Raw genomic sequence first — 20,305 nt, forward strand, 5'->3', positions numbered from 1 at the left:
GTTATCCAGCTGAAAATGTTTTCAGTATGGCCTAGTGATGGCCTATAATGATAATAGTATTAGTCTATGCCATAGAAATGCTTATTTTACTCCATAAATTAAAGAAAATAATAATAAAGAAGTGATATTGCACTGAAGTGGTTCTATGATCAACTGGTATGAGCACTCTATCCAGCAATGCAGAATTCTATAACCACCCCCTATAGCCCTGGTGTTAAACTCAAATAGAAATGGAAGCCACTAAACCTTATATAAGGATATCTGATGGCCACATAGTGACTTAGAAAATCACACATTAACATTATCTATGTTCTATTGTATTTTTAAATTTATTTTGTTAAATATTTCCTAGTTACATGTTAATTTGGTTCTGGATACACATAGAGTGTTGTGAGCAACATATGGTCTGTGGGCTGTGCTTGATACTTCTGTTCTATACCATCTCCACCATTTTGATTTTAATCAATACCTTTCTCTATAGATGATCCATCCAATATTCTGAAACCTCCCATCTGGTTCTTTTCAAGCCTGTACATCTGTTGCCTTTCACTATTTCTAATCATCTTTATAGCTAGCATTTACATGGTACTTTAAGGTTGGCAGTGCACTCTATAAATACTATCTCATTTCATCCTCACAATAACTCTGCAATGTTGTTTCTATTGCTATCCTTATTTTATAGCTGAGGAAACTGAGGTAGAGGTTAAGGTACTTACAAAGGTTACATAGCTACTAAATGTCTGTGGCCAGTTTCTTACTTAAGTGTTTCTGATTCCAAGGCCTATCCGCTAACAGTACATGACACTTTGCTCATGATATCAGGTAGCCTGTGGTTGCTCAATGATTCATCCTACTTCTTTTTATAGTCATACGTATCCTTAATATATTTATTTTTTGCCGCTGCTGTTGTTGTTGAGTTGTTTCAGTAATGTCTGACTTATTGTCACCTCATTTGGGGTTTCTTTGGAAAGATACTATAGTGGTTTGCCATTTCCTTCTCCAGCTCATTTTACACACAGCTACTAAGAGTCTGAGGCTGGATTTGAATTCAAGTCTTCCTGACTCCAGGCCTAGCACTCTATCCACTATACTAACTATCTACCCTGGCTATGTCCCACATGTAAATTAATAGTGCTGTTGGTAAATATATTCTTCACATATACATATCCCAGTTTCCTGAAAGGGTAAACACAAAACAAACACGAATGTCAAGCAGCACAACTCTGTTCATTCAATGATATTCTGAGTCTATGATTTGGACTCCAGTGACAATGATGACAATAACATCATTATCACTAACATTTCTATAGCACTTGCTATGTTCCAGACACTGTGCCAAGTACTTTAGGATTATTATCTCATTTGATCCTTACAGCCCTGAGAGGGAAAAAGCATTATTATCCCCATTCTATAGATGAGAAAACTGAAGTAAACAAAGGTTAAGTATGTTGCCCAGAGTCATATAGCTAGTGTCTGAGGCTGAATTTGAATTCAAGTTTTACCAACTATAGGCCCAGAACTCCATCTACTGTGTCATTAAGCTCTTCCAGCTTGACATTTTTCAAGTCAACATATGTAAGAAGTCCATGGCTTCTATTTCAAGCACAGAATTCAATATTTGGAATAATTCCATTGTGAGTCTAACAAGGAAAAATCTTTCCTGCGGATCATGATAAACAAGGACTCACATGAACCAAGTTAAATGTTACCTCTGTCAAGAGAACTTGAGAATGAAGGAAAGATTCAACTTGAAGAAGGTTTAGGGAGTTCAGTTTAAGATTCAGATACTAGCAAAAGAAGAAATCCCAAGGAAAGCATTAGGAAGATGAGAAATTAGTCCACAAAGAGGTATTTTGTCAAACCTACATAAAGAATTAGGATACATATTAGCAGAGATGGGAAAATTAAGGGATTGTCACTAATTTATAAGGCAGAACAGCAATTAAAACCTGGAAGGAATATGGTAGAAATGACTTCAGTTATTTATTTCAAGATATCTCTTGAACTACTAATGGGGCCATTTGCCATATCCCAGAAATAATTGTTTCAGTGGCTCCTGTACAAGATTATAAATGTCTCAAATTAGGAAAAGCTAGGGAAAATGGACACAGGGAGATTGAGGTAAAATTTTTAAATGGTGAATATGGTGGCATATAAAATATACATATTTGCGCATTACAGTTCTATCAGTATAGAAAAATCTGCACTAAAAATAATGCAGATTAAATTTTACGAAAGGATTCTGAATCTGAAGTCACTGAAAACGACACAGCAGGAGCCTTCTTCCTACCTCAGTCTCAGGCTGAGGCTGTACTTTCTCTGGTTTAGCCATTTTGTGGGAATTGACCTGTCAATTGAATCAGACAACTGCCCAATTCAGGGAACAATTGCTACTACTAGTGTTTTGCACTCAAGAGAAGGGGACAGGATTTGTTCCACTTGTAACCTCATTTCTGTGACTGCCCAGGCTCTTGTAGTTGGGGTGAGTTGCCACTGTGGCAAAGAACTGACATGATAAATTGATTTTGCATCAGAAGTCTTATATCCACTGTATCAAAGCATGCAATTAGTGGCAAAGGGTAACCCCCTCTGTGGTCATGTCTCATACTCAGCTGTGACTAAGACACAGCTAGTCTGATTTATGAGAAGCAATGCCAATACCAATGGGTGCCTACTTTTTGCAGGATTGTAGACACTCTCTGTAGATGAGGGTGGGGGGAGAGACTATTCCATTCAACTACATATCAATCTATTTATTAAGCACCTACTATGTATCAGGCATTGTGCTATGCATTGGTGATAAATTAAGAGGCAAAAGATAATTCCTGCACTCAAGAAGCTTATAGTCTGATGATTATATATAGACGGATTATATTTGCTGTCATTATAGGATCTGATAGATAGAAAATATCTCATTCACCTTTAGGTATACTGCCTTACACATCACTGTTTGTTGTTTGTCCTCTGTTTTCTCAAAAAAAACCAACCCAAAAACATGACACGGGGTGATGTTACAACTTGCAGTGAATTGTATTCAAGTAGAGAGATCTGTGCAAAGTCACCAAGCTCACTCACTCCTTCAGAGCCATCTGGGTCCAGTGGTAAGATGTAAATTAGGATGACTGGAGATGACCCTAGATGTTTAAGGCAATTGGGGTTAAGTGACTTACCCAGGGTCACACAGTTAGTAAATGTCTGAGTGAAGATTTGAACTCCCAACTTCAAGGCCAGTGCTCTATCTACTTTGCCACCTAGCTGCCCCCTTATACATCATGGGCACTTAGTAAAGGTTTCTTTTTTCAAACCAAATTGAATTGAAACTTTTTGAGCCTTGCCTTCTTCATCAGTGAAATGAGGATATTGAACTAGGTTCATTGAACAAATGAGGACTCCAAGGGTATTCCCTGGCACATTAGTGTGCATTGAGTTTTGACTTAATGTACCCCAAATTGTGTGTGTGAGGAAATGGGGATTGGCCTTCTCTCAGTCTGGACCTATTTGAGGAAAAGGTCTGCTTCCCTCCCCCCCCCTCCCCCCCCACCCCAAGGGTCATGTGATTCGGGGAAACCCTGGGCTGGTCACAACTAGATCTGCTCCTGAGCTGTGTCCATGTGGGGGAGGAGTTGAAGAGTTATCCCTGTATTGCCATCTTCATTGGCTATGGAGTGCTGCATTCCGATTAGCTAGTTTTTAGCATGTAGATTGTAACCCATGAGTAATCTGGAATGATGGTGAGAAAGGGGAAGGGCCAGTCCTGTTAGGGATTAAGGGATCAAAAGGTCTGAGAGCCTCCATTTTGTGGTTCACTCCATGAGGGGTGACCCATTCTCTTGAGAATGACAATAGGGGCAGCTAGATGGTGCAGTGGAGAGATTACTGGCCCTGAAGTCAGGAGTACCTGAGTTCAAATCCAGCCTCAGACCCTTAACACTTACTAGCTGTGTGACCCTGGGCAAGTCACTTAACCCCAATTGCCTCACTAAAAAAAATAAAAAAATAAAAAAAGAGAGAATGACAATGAATGAGCCTTTGACACATCACCAAAGCTGAGTTCCAGAAGTTAATTGGAGTGATATTTCTCAGTGTGGAATCACATATAATGTAAATTCAAGTCATTGGTTAAGATTAGAAACCTCATATATTGATTATTCCTTTTTTTTTTTTTTTGCAGGGCAAATGAGGGTTAAGTGACTTGCCCAGGGTCACACAGATAATAAGTGTCAAGTGTCTGAGGCTGGCTTTGAACTCAGGTCCTCCTGAATCCAGGGTCAGTGCTTTATCCACTGTGCCACCTAGCTACCCCTGATTATTCCTTTTGAAGGAAAATATCTTTTTAGCTTAATATGCACTAAATCAAGATTATGGTTTTAAATAGTTTTTGGTATTATAATTTAAGAAACATTACATAATTATCTTAATGTCTAAGATTCCACTTTAAATATGTAATATGCTGGTTTGCTCATATCATCTGATATATGATCTTCCTCTAATTGTTTTGAATTTCAACTTGTATTGGGATGAAAATGTCCATCTAACTCCTCAAGTTGGTGATTCCTTACTACAAAGAATAATTAATACTGTGCTATAAGCTAAAAGTTTTTAAGCCACATGACTGGATGATCCCTAAATTTACTTCTAATACTAAAATTCAAATTCTAAACTGTCCAGGTAAAAAATCAAACTATGCAACCTTCTTTCCCTTTCTCCTCAAAATTCTTTGCATATTTGAACACACTACTCACACCTTAAAATTTCCTGATCTAGACTACACAATATGAATTCCTTTAAGCTTTCCTTAAATAAACAATTGTTCATTCTATTGTTTTGGGGAAATATGTGGGGAGGGGTTGGGTAGGGGTTCTTAGGAATTCCTCTTTAAAGAATTACACCCTCTTGCACACAAATCCAATTAGAATAAAGTAATAGTTTATTTAGGTGTTAGTGAAAGGAAACCAAGAGCGAAGTCCTTGGACTTCTCCTGGGGAGAAGGCCTGGCACTGAAGCATGGCTCTCTGAGATACCTTTCCTTGAGCAGGAGACAGGGAAATCCTTTTATAGAGGACTGATGGGGGTGATCATCTTATTGTGGAAAAATCCCTTATTGGGAAAGGACCATCCCCCACTGGTGGTGGCTGGGGGAAGTTGGGTGAGGGGCGACTCTGGATCTCTCAAGCTATCTCTGTCCTCCTCATGCCACAAAGGCAGCAGACACACCTAATTGTATCTCCCCAAGGGGTGGGGGAGACTGGAATGAAGGGTGGTGGTCCTGGGGCTAACTCAGTCCGCATCCTGGTACCACTTATCTCTTTAGGTGTGTTTGTCCTTTAGTTTAGTTTCTCAAGGAGAAGGTTCTTTGATATACCCCAGAAAACTTCTGAGGTACCCAGGAGCCCATAACACTATTAATTATCTGTTTCCCATCTTTTAACCATTTCTAGTTTCTCTATATCTTTTTTTTTTTAATATTACAATCCAAATTTAATAGATTACAGCATAGTGCAGTAGATAGAATGCTGAACTTGGAACATTGAACTTGGGAGTTATGAGAAACCCCATTTAAAAATTTCTGGGACTCAGTGTTGGAGAAGTATCAAAGGTCTTTATTTACATTCTCTCTAAAATGGGCCATTCCCTAATGGAATGACCTCAAAACGTGGGCCCCTGAGCCCTTTTATCCTTTAACATCGCTGGCCCTTCCCTTCTTCCCCAGTTATGATCTGTGCGCCCAGACACTGGTGCCAAAAATTAGCCAATCAGAACACAGTGTAGCCAATGGGGGGGAGGCAACACAAACAGCCCTCTAAACTCCTCCCCCATGTTACCAGCCTTGGGTCTCCCTCATCATGTGATTCAGTTTGCTGGGGAGGGGAGGAGAGGCAGCCCTTTCTTTCTTAGACTGGGAGGAGCCCAGACCCTGTTTGTGAAAATCAGCATTTTCAACTTTTATGGGGGGCCTCAAATTTTCCCACAGGAGCTGAGTTGGAATCTAATGTAGGAGGTAAAAAGAGGTTAATAGAAAAACCTAAGATCTAGTCTCTAATTCAGATATTAGCTCTAAAAGGGAGTTAGACTCCAGTTAATGCTAGGTTTTAGTACCCACAGTGATCAGTACCCATAAAGGGAACAGAGGGACCTAGGCCAAGGAGACCTGACTACAATAAAGGAAATAACAAGGATATAGAAATTCTAATGAAAAATGGAGATATTTTGAAACTAGCCATGGGAATCAGAAAGAGACGTGGTGCAGAAAAGGGCAAATTTGTCCCCAGATTCACCATATGAGGTGTAAACCTCCAAAACACACCTCCACAGTAAAAAGAACCCACCTCACAGGTTGGCTTAGGACCCCAGGAACTCCAAATTAGGATAAGTCCTCCCCTGTAACACCCCTAGGTGGAGAATATTATAATGAGACTGATAATCAATTTATCCATACTATAAATATAACTGTCTTTCCTTTCCTTATTGGAGAGATACTTTTCCACTATTCTAGTTCTCTCCCTGTGATCACTCACAGCATTGCAATAAAACTTGGGAAACTGAGTCACTAAGTCTTGTAATTCTTTTGGGACAATACACAATCAATTTGAACCCAAATTCCTTCCCACATCAGAATCCCTTTGTTGCTTGCTAGCTGTGTGACCTTAAGCAAGTCACTTAACCTCATGGACCTCAGTTTTTTCAACTGTGAAATGAGGAGGTTGGACTAGTTGACCTTTGATGTCTCTCTTATCTCTACTTCTGTCATGGGGTGCAGAGCACCCTAGAAGTTCTCTGGGGCACATCAAGGAAACTTCTTGAGAAACTAAACCAGAGGACAGATAACGCCTAGAGAGAGAAGCTGAACCAAATCGGACTGAGCTAGCTTCGGATTCCTACCCTTCATTCTGGTCTCCCTTACCCTGGGGAGATAAATTTGGGTGTGGCTGCGGCCTTTGTGTCCTGAAGAGAGAGCCACCCCTCACCAAATTCCTCTAGTCACTACCAATGGGGGATGGTCCTCCACTCCTCACCCTATTCCCCCAGCTACCCCCAGTGGGGGATGGTCCTCCCTCACTAAAGGAACTTTTCACAGGCAGATGGTCCACCCCCATCAGTCCTCTATAAAAGTACCTTCTAGTCTCCTGTTTGAGGAGATTTGGTACCTCTGAGCCATGTGCTTTGTGCCTATCTCCCCTTGAGAAGTCCAAGGATTTCTTTCATGGTTTCCCTCCCCCCACCCTTCCCTTCCCTTGGCCCTAAATAAACTACCACCTTATTCTAACTACTTTTTGTGTGCAAGAGGGTGTAATTCTTTAAAGAGGAATTCCTAAGAACCCCAACCCCTAACCAAACCTGTACCCCTTTCCCCCATTACAGTTCTATGGTACTAATTGCTCTTAATGTGTCTTTTCTGACCTCTGCCTACCATATCCTTATTAACAGGAACCATGAGTCCTAGAATCTAGAAGGAATCCTAAATGTCAAGTCTTACAGAGGGTAGTCTGAAATTTCCCATTTGAAGATTAAAAATAAAATGAATAGATATTTATCTGGGTAGCCTGATTTTAGTCTAAAGGAAAAAGGATGGAGTTCTTTTTCAAATATCTGTTAAGATCTGATTGAGTGATTCAGTCTCTAAATCAATTACTAAGTAGTTTCCTCATTGCCACAAAAAGTTTTTTTTTTTCTACAAATGCCTCCATTTGTTCAGATTTTTTTTATTTAATTTTTTTTTGGCTGCAAGTCATTTTTTTTAAGTTAGGCAATTGGGGTTAAGTGACTTGCCCAGGGTCACACAGCTAGTAAGTGTTAAGGGTCTGAGGCCAGCTTTGAACTCAGGTCCTCCTGACTCCAGGGCCAGTGCTCTATCCACTGCACCACCTAGATGCCCCTCCCCCCATTTTAGACATTTAATTTTGTGTTCTCATTTGACAGTTAAGGAAGCTAACACCATGGATAGTTGTTTTTACCTTTAATCAGATTTCTCTGACACTTCCTTGTTTTCTCAATACCAAGTACTATCCTCACCCGGTTTTCCTCTTACCTTTCCCAGTAGAACCTTGAAGCTCTCCCTGGGATGCTAAGCTTTCACCTTTGTATGCTCCATTTGAATATAAACTCCCTGAATGCACTAACTTTTTTGCTTCTTTGTATTTATAGAGCTGTGCTTAGCAAAACATCTAGCATATAGTAAGTGCTTAATATATGCTCATCTATCTGTCAATCTAGTTAGCTATCTATATAGCTCTTTCATCTATCTTCTAGAGGGGTTAAATGCAATGTGGTTAAATCTGCATTTATTAGGCATGGGGGGGGGGGAGAATTGGTGGTGGTGGTCCTTAGGTATTTCTCTGTAAAGAATTATACTCTTACAATCCAATTAGAATTAAAATGGTCCTTCATTGAGTGCTAGAGAAAGTGACCTAAGGGGAGGAGGTAGCTTAGAGATATCTTCCACCCAGAACACAAGAAAGGCCAAAGCGTTTATAGAGATGGGGTGACCACCTGACAATGGAAAGTTCCTTTTGGGGTTGGGGTGGGAAAAGCTTGAATGAGGGGTGAAGGTCCTGACTTCTGGAGTTACCTCTTAGAGCAAAGGAACTATAGCTTGTGGTATTGCAAAGCAAGATGCTAGGAATATCCAAAGATGGGAACCTAGGACAGAGTTTTTATGGGGTAACAGAACAAAGGGAACTAAAATACTGCTCCACTAACAAACTACTTAACTACTTAATGTAAATGAACCTTTAACAAAAGGAACTATCACACTGCTCCAGAATTAAGTATAGAAGCTACTTAACTCTAAATAGAAACTACTTAATATAGGTGGAACCTTTTACATAATAACTTAAAGTCCTGGGAATAAGGAGGGGAATCATTGGGAGGGGATAGTTTGCTTGGGGGGAGGTCCATCAGTCAATCAAGAGTCTGGAATTGACTGAGATTGGTTAAGCCCCAGGTAATTCACTTGCCTGGAAAGGGGGAGTGGGTCCAGAACAATCAGTTCTCAGTAAATTTGTAGTAATCTGGAGGAATGGGTAGGAGAGTGCAGCCTTGTCTGTTGTGTTTACATAAGCACTGGTTGTTGTTCATTGTTTTTGTTGTTTTAAGCAATAGCTGGGGGATGGGATGGGGTGGGGTGTTCCAGCCTCTAGCACTAGCTAGGGGATGCCAGAAACACAGGGTGATTTCTCTCATAGCCAATGAAGACTTTGTTTGGTACACAACAAAATGTTCCACACAGGAGATTTTATATCAAAACTTTATTAAACAAAAAAATGCACCATTGGAATACCATTTCTATAAAAAATGAATATGAGACTGCTCTACAATGCATTACAAAACCCCCTTTTCTTCATGTAGTAGTATACAAGATTGTGTGTAGAAACAGTCATTTATTTTTAAACTGTAAGCAAGTTTCTTTTCTCGTAGAACAAGATTTACACTTCAATATTGCAATCACTAGTCTAATTTGGTTAACAATGCTAGAGTTTGACAATTTAAAGAAACTGTTTATAGGCTCAAAATACCCCCTTTTTAAGGTGTTTTGTAACAAGATTTTTTTCCCCCACTAAGGCTAGTTAAAGCTGTAGTATACCCATTTCTACCAGAAAAAAACTTACCACTAGTACACTAACAATTGGTTTGAACTACACATCGCAAAGCCCTTTGAGTGAATGCCTAGCATTGATTTAACAAATGCCGGAATAACCTTTCCCGGTTTGCCTTAACCCCATTTTGATTTGACCTATTGGGGGAAAGATTGACACTTTAATAAGATGGCTTTGCCTGGGGCATCCTCTTACTCAGGTGGGAACCACACAGCGAGATCCCTGGAGAGCTTGCGGAGATATGGAACACAGCAGCCTTAACAGCCCATTCTAGGTGTCCAACCAGATATTCCTTGTTTTTTTTATCATAAATTATCCAAAAAGAAGATCATTCTAAATAATAAATTAAATATTACTTATAAAAAGTACACCCCATCCCTACCCTCCCACCCCCAAACAAGGTGACAATTCACAAAGGTCAGAATTGTCAGCTCTACCTTACAATAATAAAAACAACCTTGCTCCTTCTCCTCCTCTTCCTCCTCCTGCTCCTCCTCCTCCTCCTCCTCCTCCTTCCCCCAACATTGCTTGCTTGCATTTGAAAGTACATGTACAGCATACAGTGAGATTCATCAGCCCCCTGACATTTTGCTCATGACATTAGGCCGCCTGTGGTTGCTGCTCTCCAGTCCAGCCAAATGTAAAATGAAACAAAATGGAATGACAGTGTTTAAATGAATGGTCTCTACTGAGAGCGAGGGGAGAGAAAGCCTTCAGAGAGCACACGCAGAAGTCAGACCTGACAAATATTAGTCACCAGAGATGGAGACATAAGAGATGCCAGAATGAAAGTAATAATATTGAATTGCTTTTCTAGGCATGGGCTTTGTCTCCTCTATAGCTTCACTCAGCACAGAATACCCAGGCATTCCATTTCAGAAGCAATACTTTTTGAAATTGAATATTTGGATAACAAAGTATTTTGATCCATGGATACAAGTGCTTTGGGATGCAATGGAATATGACAGCACCGGGTGCCCTACCTGTGACTTTCCAAAGTATTACATTTGAGACTTTAATATTGGGCTCAATGGATGAAAGGTTTCCAGTGCAATATAAAAGTCACTTCTGAAAGTCACCACAGTGATACCAACTGTAAATAGTGAGGCAACATATTGTTTTAGAAATGACAACAACGGAATTCTTGTGCAGATTTGATTTTATGAACTGCTTTGGGTCTCTAGTATTTTGTGAGCTCTCTTTCACCTTGGCATTAATAGGTAGAGGCAGAATACTGATCTGGGCATCTCAGTAATGAGGGATTCATGAAATGATTTAGGGCAAAAGCAGAGGATTGGACCCTGCTTCATATCTGTCTGGAAGCTCATGAAGGTTGATTTTTGTGGTCAAACAAAAACAAAAATGAAAAAGAAAAAAAAATGAACCCAAAAGACATCAGAACACAGCTGGGAGGCTGTGGACTGTCTTCATTGTCCTGCCTTGTTCATAAAGTACAAGTGGACACACTTCAGGGAATGCTAAGTCTGGACTCCTTTTTTATTCAGGCAGGATTTTGGAGGCGGCCTGATTTTTTTGGAATTACAACCCAGTTGCCTTCTCAGCAATCCTCTATTAAGTTGTAGTAAGAATTTGGAAGCTCATTCTGCTGAATCCAAACTAATGAGGTTACAGGGGAACAATCAGCCAATATAAAGAATAGGCTGTCATAGCCTCCTGGAAAGCCTCAGTGGGGTCCCCTGTACTGGGGGGGTCCCGGATTAGAAAAGCAAAGAACCAAACTCTATGGTCCTGAATCTTGACTATGAACTCTGAGTTCAAGCTAAGTGGCTATTGTCATGAAGTTAGAAATTCCCTCTGTTTCCACCAGGGCAAGCCACCAAACAATCCATTGATATGAATTACAGTTTACTTAAAGGGACTAGAAAATTCCATTCCCACCACAAGACAATGTAGCCATTATAAATTCACCTCTTAGGGTCCTAAACTGACCTGTTTTTCTCAAAGTTACTAGAGTTTAAAGTTACGGTGCATAAAGGTCTTTCTGATTGACTAATGAGTGTATGTTATTTAAAGATGAAGTTCCAGTGTATACTTTAAATATGTCAGTGTTATATGAACAGAAGCACTACAGCTGGGTAGTTATTGAATGTACATTACCAAGAACTATTGAACTTTTGGTTACCCTACCACTGAAATGTACTTTATTCATTTTGAGATCTCTGTACTTGCTTGTCTCTGACATATACAGAAGTTTCTTGGGAAAACCTTTCCTATCAGGTAAAGATAGGAAAGGAAAATAACTCCTCTCCTCAGAAATAGGTGCTTGCCTTGGTAGTTTGGCTTCTGTGAATGTGGGATCAAAGGGCACATTGCCAAGTTGTATTTAAGTCTCTGTGGTGGAGTATCTGGTTTAGCTGTCAAGTGGAACCCTGTGGGACTCAGAGATTTATGAGTTTAAAAATTCTGACACTGCCTAAACTCAATTGGGATCTGGAGCAAAACAGAGGTCACTTCCACCAATCACAGGTTACTTCTTGTCAAGAGATTAGGGGACTGGAAAAATTAAAGAGTTACCTGAAAACCCTGAGTAGGTAAGCTGTAGCCTTCCTGGAATGGTTTGGGGAACCACAGTTCTATATATGCTACATCATCCATATGGATTTGGGGCTTATAGAACTTGTATCTCATGGTTATACTCTTTGACTTGTCTTCTACACTAAGGCCTAGCATGGACACTTATTTTACCACTGTTTAGTGAGACTTTACCACTACCACAAAAACATTTTAACATTAAAAAAAAAATAACAAGAACCAAGAACATTTAGAAAACACAAGGCCTCTGAAACAAATTCTCCAAACTGTCTCCCATATCCAGAACTCATCCAAAACCAATTTTAAAAGATCAGAATTTTTCTAACATTTCTATCTCTGAAATGACTGGCCTGGATTGGAAGTACTGAGAATTTTTATGAAGATGCTAGACAGTTCTCTTAAACTGCCTATGCTCATCTAACATAGTAGATAGCTAAATGCCTTGGATTCAAGATGTAGGGACCAAACAAAGCTTGAATACTGAAGACATCTTCTTGGCGAGGTTGGGTACCTTTAAGGTCATATTGGTATGCTATGACTTTAAAAGTAAGGAAGCCTGTCCCTGGGGAATAAGGGACTCCATTAAGGATATTAAGGGTTCCCTATTATTATCTTTATATCAAAGTAGTTGGTTGATACTGAAGGGATTGAATGCTAGCATGGGGAATGCCCCACTCCAAAAGGCCAGACTTCCAGATTCCCAGGTACCCCGATGTCCCAACAAAAATAGGAGCCCTTGTACAGATAACAGTACACAATTCTTAAGAAGGACTTAAATAAAATTTTAACAAATAGAAAAACAATCAGCATTCATGTTGAAGGAACAATTTCACAAATGGACCAGATTTTCTAATGAACAATTTGAACGAGCTTTTCTTTGATATCAGACTTCCTTCCTGACGTAAAACTGTAAAAAAATAATCTGAATTATTACTTCTGTTACGTTGCCATTTTGCTCAAAATATTTCATTCAGGGATTCGTATATAATTACTCACCTAATAAAAGGAGCTATTAGGTTGTAAAGATCCTATCCCTTCCATGCTATTTTAAAATTATGACCCACTCAAGCTTGAAATCAAAGGCAGAGCTGAATGGAATAATTCAGCTGAAACTTTCTTATTGGGTTTTTCAGTCTCCTAACTGATAAATATGCAAATTAGCTCCCTTTTGGTGATTCAGCTGCATAAACAGGGATTAACTCTGAATGCGGGCTGAAAATTCAGCAACTGAAAGTGTACACACAAAATGTTCTTAATTCAACCAGTTAAGAGTTGTCGATAAACACGGTAATATAAAGTTAAAATTCTAGCAGAGAATGAAGATGCCACTTGGAAACACTTCCTGAATCATGAGACACAACTTTGAAAAGGATCCATTGGATTTATGAAGTTCCCTAAGTGTCAAATGGGGCCTTTCACTCAGCTCCCTGATGGTGTGGAGCTCATCACAGCAATAGGCCTCAGTGGTCACCATTGGCCAATGTGTGGCCAGGTCCAGTTCTTTCAGTGACCTGTCAGGAGAATCAGGAAGGGCCCAAGGAGGCAGTCCTCTTGAGAGTGAAGAACTCTGCCTTTGCTTCTTTTGGGTCTGCACTTTGACAGTTTCCCATTTCTGGCAAGGAGTACAGAGATCACTGGTACCCTTGCCAGGCAGAGTATGAAGTCAGCCACCTCTTGGGGAGGACAGAGCCTTTGGGGAAGAGGGAGGAACCTCAGTGCTTTCTGGGCACCTGAGGGAAGATGGCCTTGGTGAAGCTTTGAAATGTCATCACAGTGTGGTATGGCCCCAAAGCCACCCATGTTGAAAAGTGTTCTATTACAAGCTTAAGCTCATAATTACCGTGTGTCTGAGAAGATTGCATATTGTATCCTCTTTGCAAAAATGCACTGTAATTGGCAGGATGCCACCCATTGCAGATTTTTTATGTTTCTGTTCTCTGTTCTCTAGACATAAATGCTAACCAAGAGTGGATATACAAATACTTGAGGAAAATGGGTGAATTTTTACAGCCACTTGCTAATACTCACCACTTGTGCAAGATGAATAACTGAGTTATAAAACAATAGGCATTCACTGTCTCTTTTGTTTTTGTTTATTTTTTTTTTGTGCTGTTGGGGAATACATCCAATCCTTTGGTGCTGTGTAGTAAGAATTTCCCAGGGGTGCTTTGTGGTTGAAAGTAAAAGACAAGTGATCTCCACTGATTTTACGGTGACATGGAACAGGTTTAAATAATGCACTTGCATGTTGTGACTAGACTGACACATTAAAAAAACAAAACAAAAACAAAAACAAAAACCCCCTACAGAACTGCAGGCCCTGCTTATGGGAAACAGATGCATTATTAATGCGAACGTAATCACTATGTGTGGCTAGCTGATCAAAGCCAAGGGCCAGAGATACTCCAGAGACTTTAACTTTGACCTTGCCATGAGACACTTCTTTGCTGTTGATGTTGTTGTTGTCTCCTTTTGAGAACTTTGAGATGTGTGATGGTCGTTAGATGGGTGGCATATACCTCTCCAAACCACTTGAGGATCTTCCTTTAACTAGACAGTACTGGAGATCAGGTGATGTGTTTTGTGTGTGCAGGTGTTTGTGGGCACATATTTCTGTGAATGAAATCCTGATATGCTGCATGGTCCTGGATAATCCACCTCCTCTGTTCAACACAACTTTTAGAAGGCCGAGCCTGTGATGGCATTAAGTTGCTTCATTAACCCTTCCAAACTTGCCATTTGTTCACTCAAATCATCCTGCTCATATACCTGTGGAAAGAGTGAAAGCAAGTCATCAGTACATATTAGGACCTGAAGGAATAACATAGTTACTATGAGACATGGAAGGGCTAGTCCCATAGAGTTAACTTAGTGTCACTGCAAAAGCCCTTGATAGCCTTTTATCATAGGATCATAGATCCATAGACCTCAGAAGCTATATAATCCAACCCCCCTGCCATTACAAATGAGAAAACTGAGACTCGGAAGGTTAAGTGACTTCTCCAAGGTCACACAGGTAGGGGAGATTTGAACCTAGGTCTTCTGACTCTAAGGTCAGTCTTCTTTCCTTGGTGACATGCTGCCTCCCTTAGAAAAGTTTTAGTTAGGAAATTACCTAAAGCTACCACAGGTAGATGAAAAAATGATAAAAAAAATAATCCTTAAATTTACACCTTATCCAGAAGTGAAATGGGCCTTTATATAAAGCACACAGGGAATCTTCAAACAGAGTTTAGAGGGTTACTTTGGGTAGATATAGTAAAAAGGACACATATCAGATCAGGGTTTGGACTAAACCAGTCAAACTCAAATAGAAAATGGGGGCCACTAAACCATACATAAGGATCCCAGTGAGCTGAATATTGACTTAGAAAAACACATTTTAGGGGGCAGCAAGGTGGCACAATAGATAAAGCACTGGCCCTGGATTCAGGAGGACCTGAGTTCAAATTCGGCCTCAGACACTTGACACTTACAAGCTGTGTGACCCTGAGCAAGTCGCTTAACCCTCATTGCCCTGCAAAAACCCCCAAAACATTTGAGCATTATCTGTGTTCTATTGTACTTTCATTTATGTTAAACATTTCCCAAATACATTTTAATCTGATTCAGGCTTCACTGGGACTGTCATAGGCTACAATATGGTTGCCATGTGTTTCATACCTCTGGGACTACATGACCTCTAAAATCCCTTCTACCTCTGATTTTATGGCTCCACAGACAGTAGTATCTCATAGTAATAATTTGTATTTACTTTATTTTCTTTTGCATATAACATGGAATGTTTTCATGTTAAATAGTTTGCCATTAAGCAAAGTTGGCTATGCCAGAGCTGGGTACGTTTATAGATAGAACTGTTGAATATCAACCTGTAGTCATTCGCAACTCATACTCATTGGTTGATCCCCTAGAAGAATGACTCCTACTTTAGGTTCAAATATAGTCTGAGATTCTTCACTCTTTTTTTTTTTTTTTTGCGGGGAGATGAGGGTTAAGTGACTTGCCCAAGGTCACACAGCTAGTTAAGTGTCAAGTGTCTGAAGCTGAATTTGAACTCAGGTCCTCCTGAATCCAGGGCTGGTGCTTTATCTACTGCGCCACCTAGCTGCCCCTGAGATTCTTCACTCTTTTTTTTTTTTTTTTTTGTGGGGCAATGGGGGTTAAGTGACTTGCCCAGGGTCACACAGCTAGTAAGTGTCAAGTGTCTAAGGCCAGATTTGAACTCAGGTACTATCCACTGCGCCACCTAGCTGCCCCGAGATTCTTCACTCTTAAAACTATATCTCATGAGCACTTACTGGTGTGACTAATTTTCATAGCCAGACCACTGTTGCAGTTAGCTCAAAGAAAAGACATTTGTTACATGGCAGTGGAGTAGTCAGACATGACTGAAATGACTCAACAGCAACATCTTTCAATACTTTAAGGATGTACTTTTTAGTAGTATGAATATTTCCTTATCATTCCACTAATGTACATCACAACTGCTCTACACAGAATTAGTAAAGAGACTCCTAGGATTTCTGCAGCTCAAAAATTCAAGCTAGTCTTTAGTTTGTTTGAATTTAGCTATGTTAATCCTCTGACAACAGATACAGTTTGTCACTTGCCCCAAGGACAAGGCATAGGAAAGAATAGCTCCTACTTGGGGCAGCTAGGTGGTAGAGTAGATAAAGCACCTGCCCTGGATTCAGGAAGACCTGAGTTCAAATCTGGTCTCAGACACTTTACACTTACTAGCTGTGTGACCCTAGGCAAGTCACTTAACCCCAACTGCCTCATAAAAAAAAAAAGAAAGAAAAAAAAAAGAAAGAAAGAAAAAAAAAAGAATAGCTCTTACTTACATATCACATTTAATATATAAACATAATATCACTGATAATCATGTGACCTAAGTAGAATAATCGTAAGATCCCAGTACTGATTGACATTTTACAAAAGAAGCTAAAGCTTGGAGATCATGATCATACAACTGGTATTTGTTGAAAACAGAATTCAACTCCAGGTCTCTTGGTTCCAAGTCTTGGATTTTTTTCAACTTTGCCAGGAAATCTCTAGATATCTCCCAAATTCCCTAGGCAATGTTTAACTGAGCCATTAAACTTCTAGCAAGCATTAAACATAATTTCTTCTGTTGAAATCAACAGTGAAGACTGAAATGCCAATATAGAAAGGCCCCACAGTTATGCTATGAGGTGTAATCAGTAGTATACTGGCCTGGAAGAGTCTTTGTTTTTCTAAATTAGGATCTGTCATTCACTAACTGGCCTCGGATACTTACTAACCATGTGACCTTGTTCAAGTCACTCAACCTCGGTTTCCCTATCTGTAAAATGAGCTAGAGAAGGAAATGGCAAACTACTCCAGTATCTTTGCCAAGAAAACCTGACTGAAATGACGGAACAACAACAAAAACTGTGATGCTGAGTCATCACTTGAATTCTCTGTGATTCCATTTCCTTCTCTGCAAGATTGTGAGGATATTAACTGTAATATATCAAATCAATTAAACATTTATTAAGTACCTACTATGTGCTGAGCACTGAACTTGGCCTCAGAGATATAAAAAGAAAAGTTAGAGAGTTGCTACCCTCAAGGGTACATTCCATTGTAGAAAAAATTAATATATCCAAAAGCAAATATGAAATATATACAAAATCATTATGAAGTCTTTTTTTGGGGGGAGGGGGGTGGAGTGAGCACCTATTGGGGAAGATTAGTTAAAGACCTGAAAATAAGAAGACACACTTGAGTTTGAGCTTGAGATCCTCAATTTAATTGATGTGGGTACTTAACCTACTAACCCAGACAACAGTGTCTTACTAGATAGCCAATGAGTTCATTCAGTCAGTGACAGAATATTTTGCAATGGGAAAGAATTTAGAGATCCCCTAGTCCAATTTCTCTTTCTGTAATTGACGAAACTGAGGCTCACAGAAGTTATATAACTTGACCTTGCTTATATAGCTCTCTTAAATTGCAGAACCCGTACTCAGAATCCAATCTTTGAGGGGTAGCTATGTGGTGCTGGGTTGAGAGCACTGGACTTGACATCAGAAAGGCTTGAGTTCAAATCTTGCCTCAGATGCTCTCTATATGGCTCTGGGCCACATTAAGTGATTACTTAACCTCTCAGCCTTAGTTTCCTCATTTATAAAATGGGGATAATAATGTAATAATGCTATCAATTCAAGAAATCATCTACCTAAGAAGTAAATGGGGTTGAACTCTGTATTAGTGAAGGTACACTCACATTACTTAAGTCAGAGAGGTTTTAAAGTAATGAATTATTATTTACATCAAGTGATACTCTTGAATGAAAATTTATACCTGTATTCATTGTTTCTGCAATGCATCTGCAATGCACATGTGCTTATGGCTTCATGCACACACACACACACACTCACACACACACACGTTTGAGCTGGAAGGGAGTTTAGAAGGTTACCAAGTTCAACCCCTCATTTTATCCTTTAGGTATACTTAGCAAATGATTGAAGCAGTATCTGTGTGCTTAGATTATTTCTATGTAACAAAGTACACACCCAATCTAACCCAAGGCAGATCTTTTTACAAGGTGGCTGTCTTCGTTTTGACATGATTTTCATGGCCATCCTTCAGGATAATGCTACATGGGGATAATAAACCTAACCTTGGCCTCAGTTCTAGTATGAACTATCCAAGTGACCTAACCAGCCAAAGTCCATTAAATGAGTTCTCCAATCCACACGGCCTGGACCTTTGTCAGAAATTGTCATTTACAATGGAGGTAAGCATATATTTATTATTGTTGCAGGTCTATCCTGGTAAATATTTAACAATTGGCTCACTTTTAAGTTTAACAAATACTACTTATCTGTTCAACAGTTTCACAGTTTTCTCACCCTCTAGGAAAGTATACTGATTATAAATGGACTTTTGGAATATTTTATGTTTCTGAATTTCTTTACACATGTTTTTGGAAAGAAGAAAACAAGCATTTATTGAGCACCTGTGATGTGCCATGAGTTTTATAAATACTATCTCGTTTGATTGTCACAACAACCCTGGGAGGTAGGTGCTATTATTATACCCATTTTTTTCAGGCAGAGGTTAAATGATTTGCTTAGGATCACAGGATTAATAAGTGTCTGAGGCCTGATTTTTGAACTTAGGTCTTCCTGATTCCAGGCTCAGAGCTCTACTCACCTTGTAACACCCACTTGCCTTTTGCATTTTGTTCTGTCTTAAGGATTTGCTGTGGTAGAGAAAATAATCCCCAATCTTATACCTAACATGTTTTACATGGATAACTTTTTCGGGCAGCTAGGTGGCACCACAGTGCACAGAGTGCCTGGCCTGGAGTGAGGAAAACTCATCTTCTGAGTTCAAATATGGCTTCAGATACTACCTCTCTGACCTTGGGCAAGCAAGATAACCTTGCTTACCTCAGTTTCCTCATCTGTAAAATGAGCTGTAGAAGGACATGGAAAAATCACTCCAGTATCTTTGCCAAGAAACCTTCAAATGGGTTCAGGAAGAGTCAGAGACAACTGAACAACAAAAACATTTTTCTAAAAGGGAGCCTATTCATCTTGTTCGTATATACCCTAGAGATGAGCTGTGTTGTTTTAAGATTTTTTTTCCCAGAGTTGCTACCAGGTAGTAGAAATGAGCCAGTATCTGAGAGACTTCTCCTACCTTCCCCTTCTTCCCCGCCCCTCCGCCCCACCCCCAGCCCATTCACCTCTGAACCTAATCTTTGAGCCCGAGTTCTCCTGGGAATTGGTGACCACACAAATGTTAACCATAAACTATCTATCTATGGCAAAGAGGTCATTATCTGGATAAATTTTATAAAAGTAATTGTCTTAGATATCTCTAAATTACATAATTCTATCTATTCAAGTCTCCTCATCTTACTGAAACGAACCTGAGGTTCAGAGAAATAAAATGATTTACCTAAAGTCACATCTTAATAATATCTAGATTTTCTAAAAGCTTGAAATATCTGTATTTGTTTTTGACCCATTTGGGGTTTTCTTGGCAAAGATACTAGAGTGGTTTGTCATTTCCTTCTCCAGCTCATTTTATAGGATGAGGAACTGAGGCAAAAAGTTAAGTGACTTGCCCAAGGTCATACAACTAATAAGTGTCTAAGGCCAAATTTGAAATCAGGA

At 39.6% G+C, this 20,305-nt stretch overlaps 1 protein-coding gene across 1 annotated transcript in view; it reads right to left on the minus strand.

Annotated features, from left to right (window-relative positions):
* Positions 1–10,029: 10,029 nt before the first annotated feature.
* Positions 10,030–20,305, minus strand: part of DCC (DCC netrin 1 receptor) — a 1,450,760-nt gene continuing 1,440,484 nt past the window's right edge. The window contains exon 29 of the mRNA XM_043979362.1: positions 10,030–14,915. Coding sequence (XP_043835297.1) covers positions 14,826–14,915 — 90 coding nt within the window. The 3' untranslated portion in view covers positions 10,030–14,825. The remainder of the gene's footprint in view (positions 14,916–20,305) is intronic.

This window comes from Dromiciops gliroides, chromosome 1, assembly GCF_019393635.1.
Source record: "Dromiciops gliroides isolate mDroGli1 chromosome 1, mDroGli1.pri, whole genome shotgun sequence".
NCBI lineage: Eukaryota > Metazoa > Chordata > Mammalia > Microbiotheria > Microbiotheriidae > Dromiciops > Dromiciops gliroides.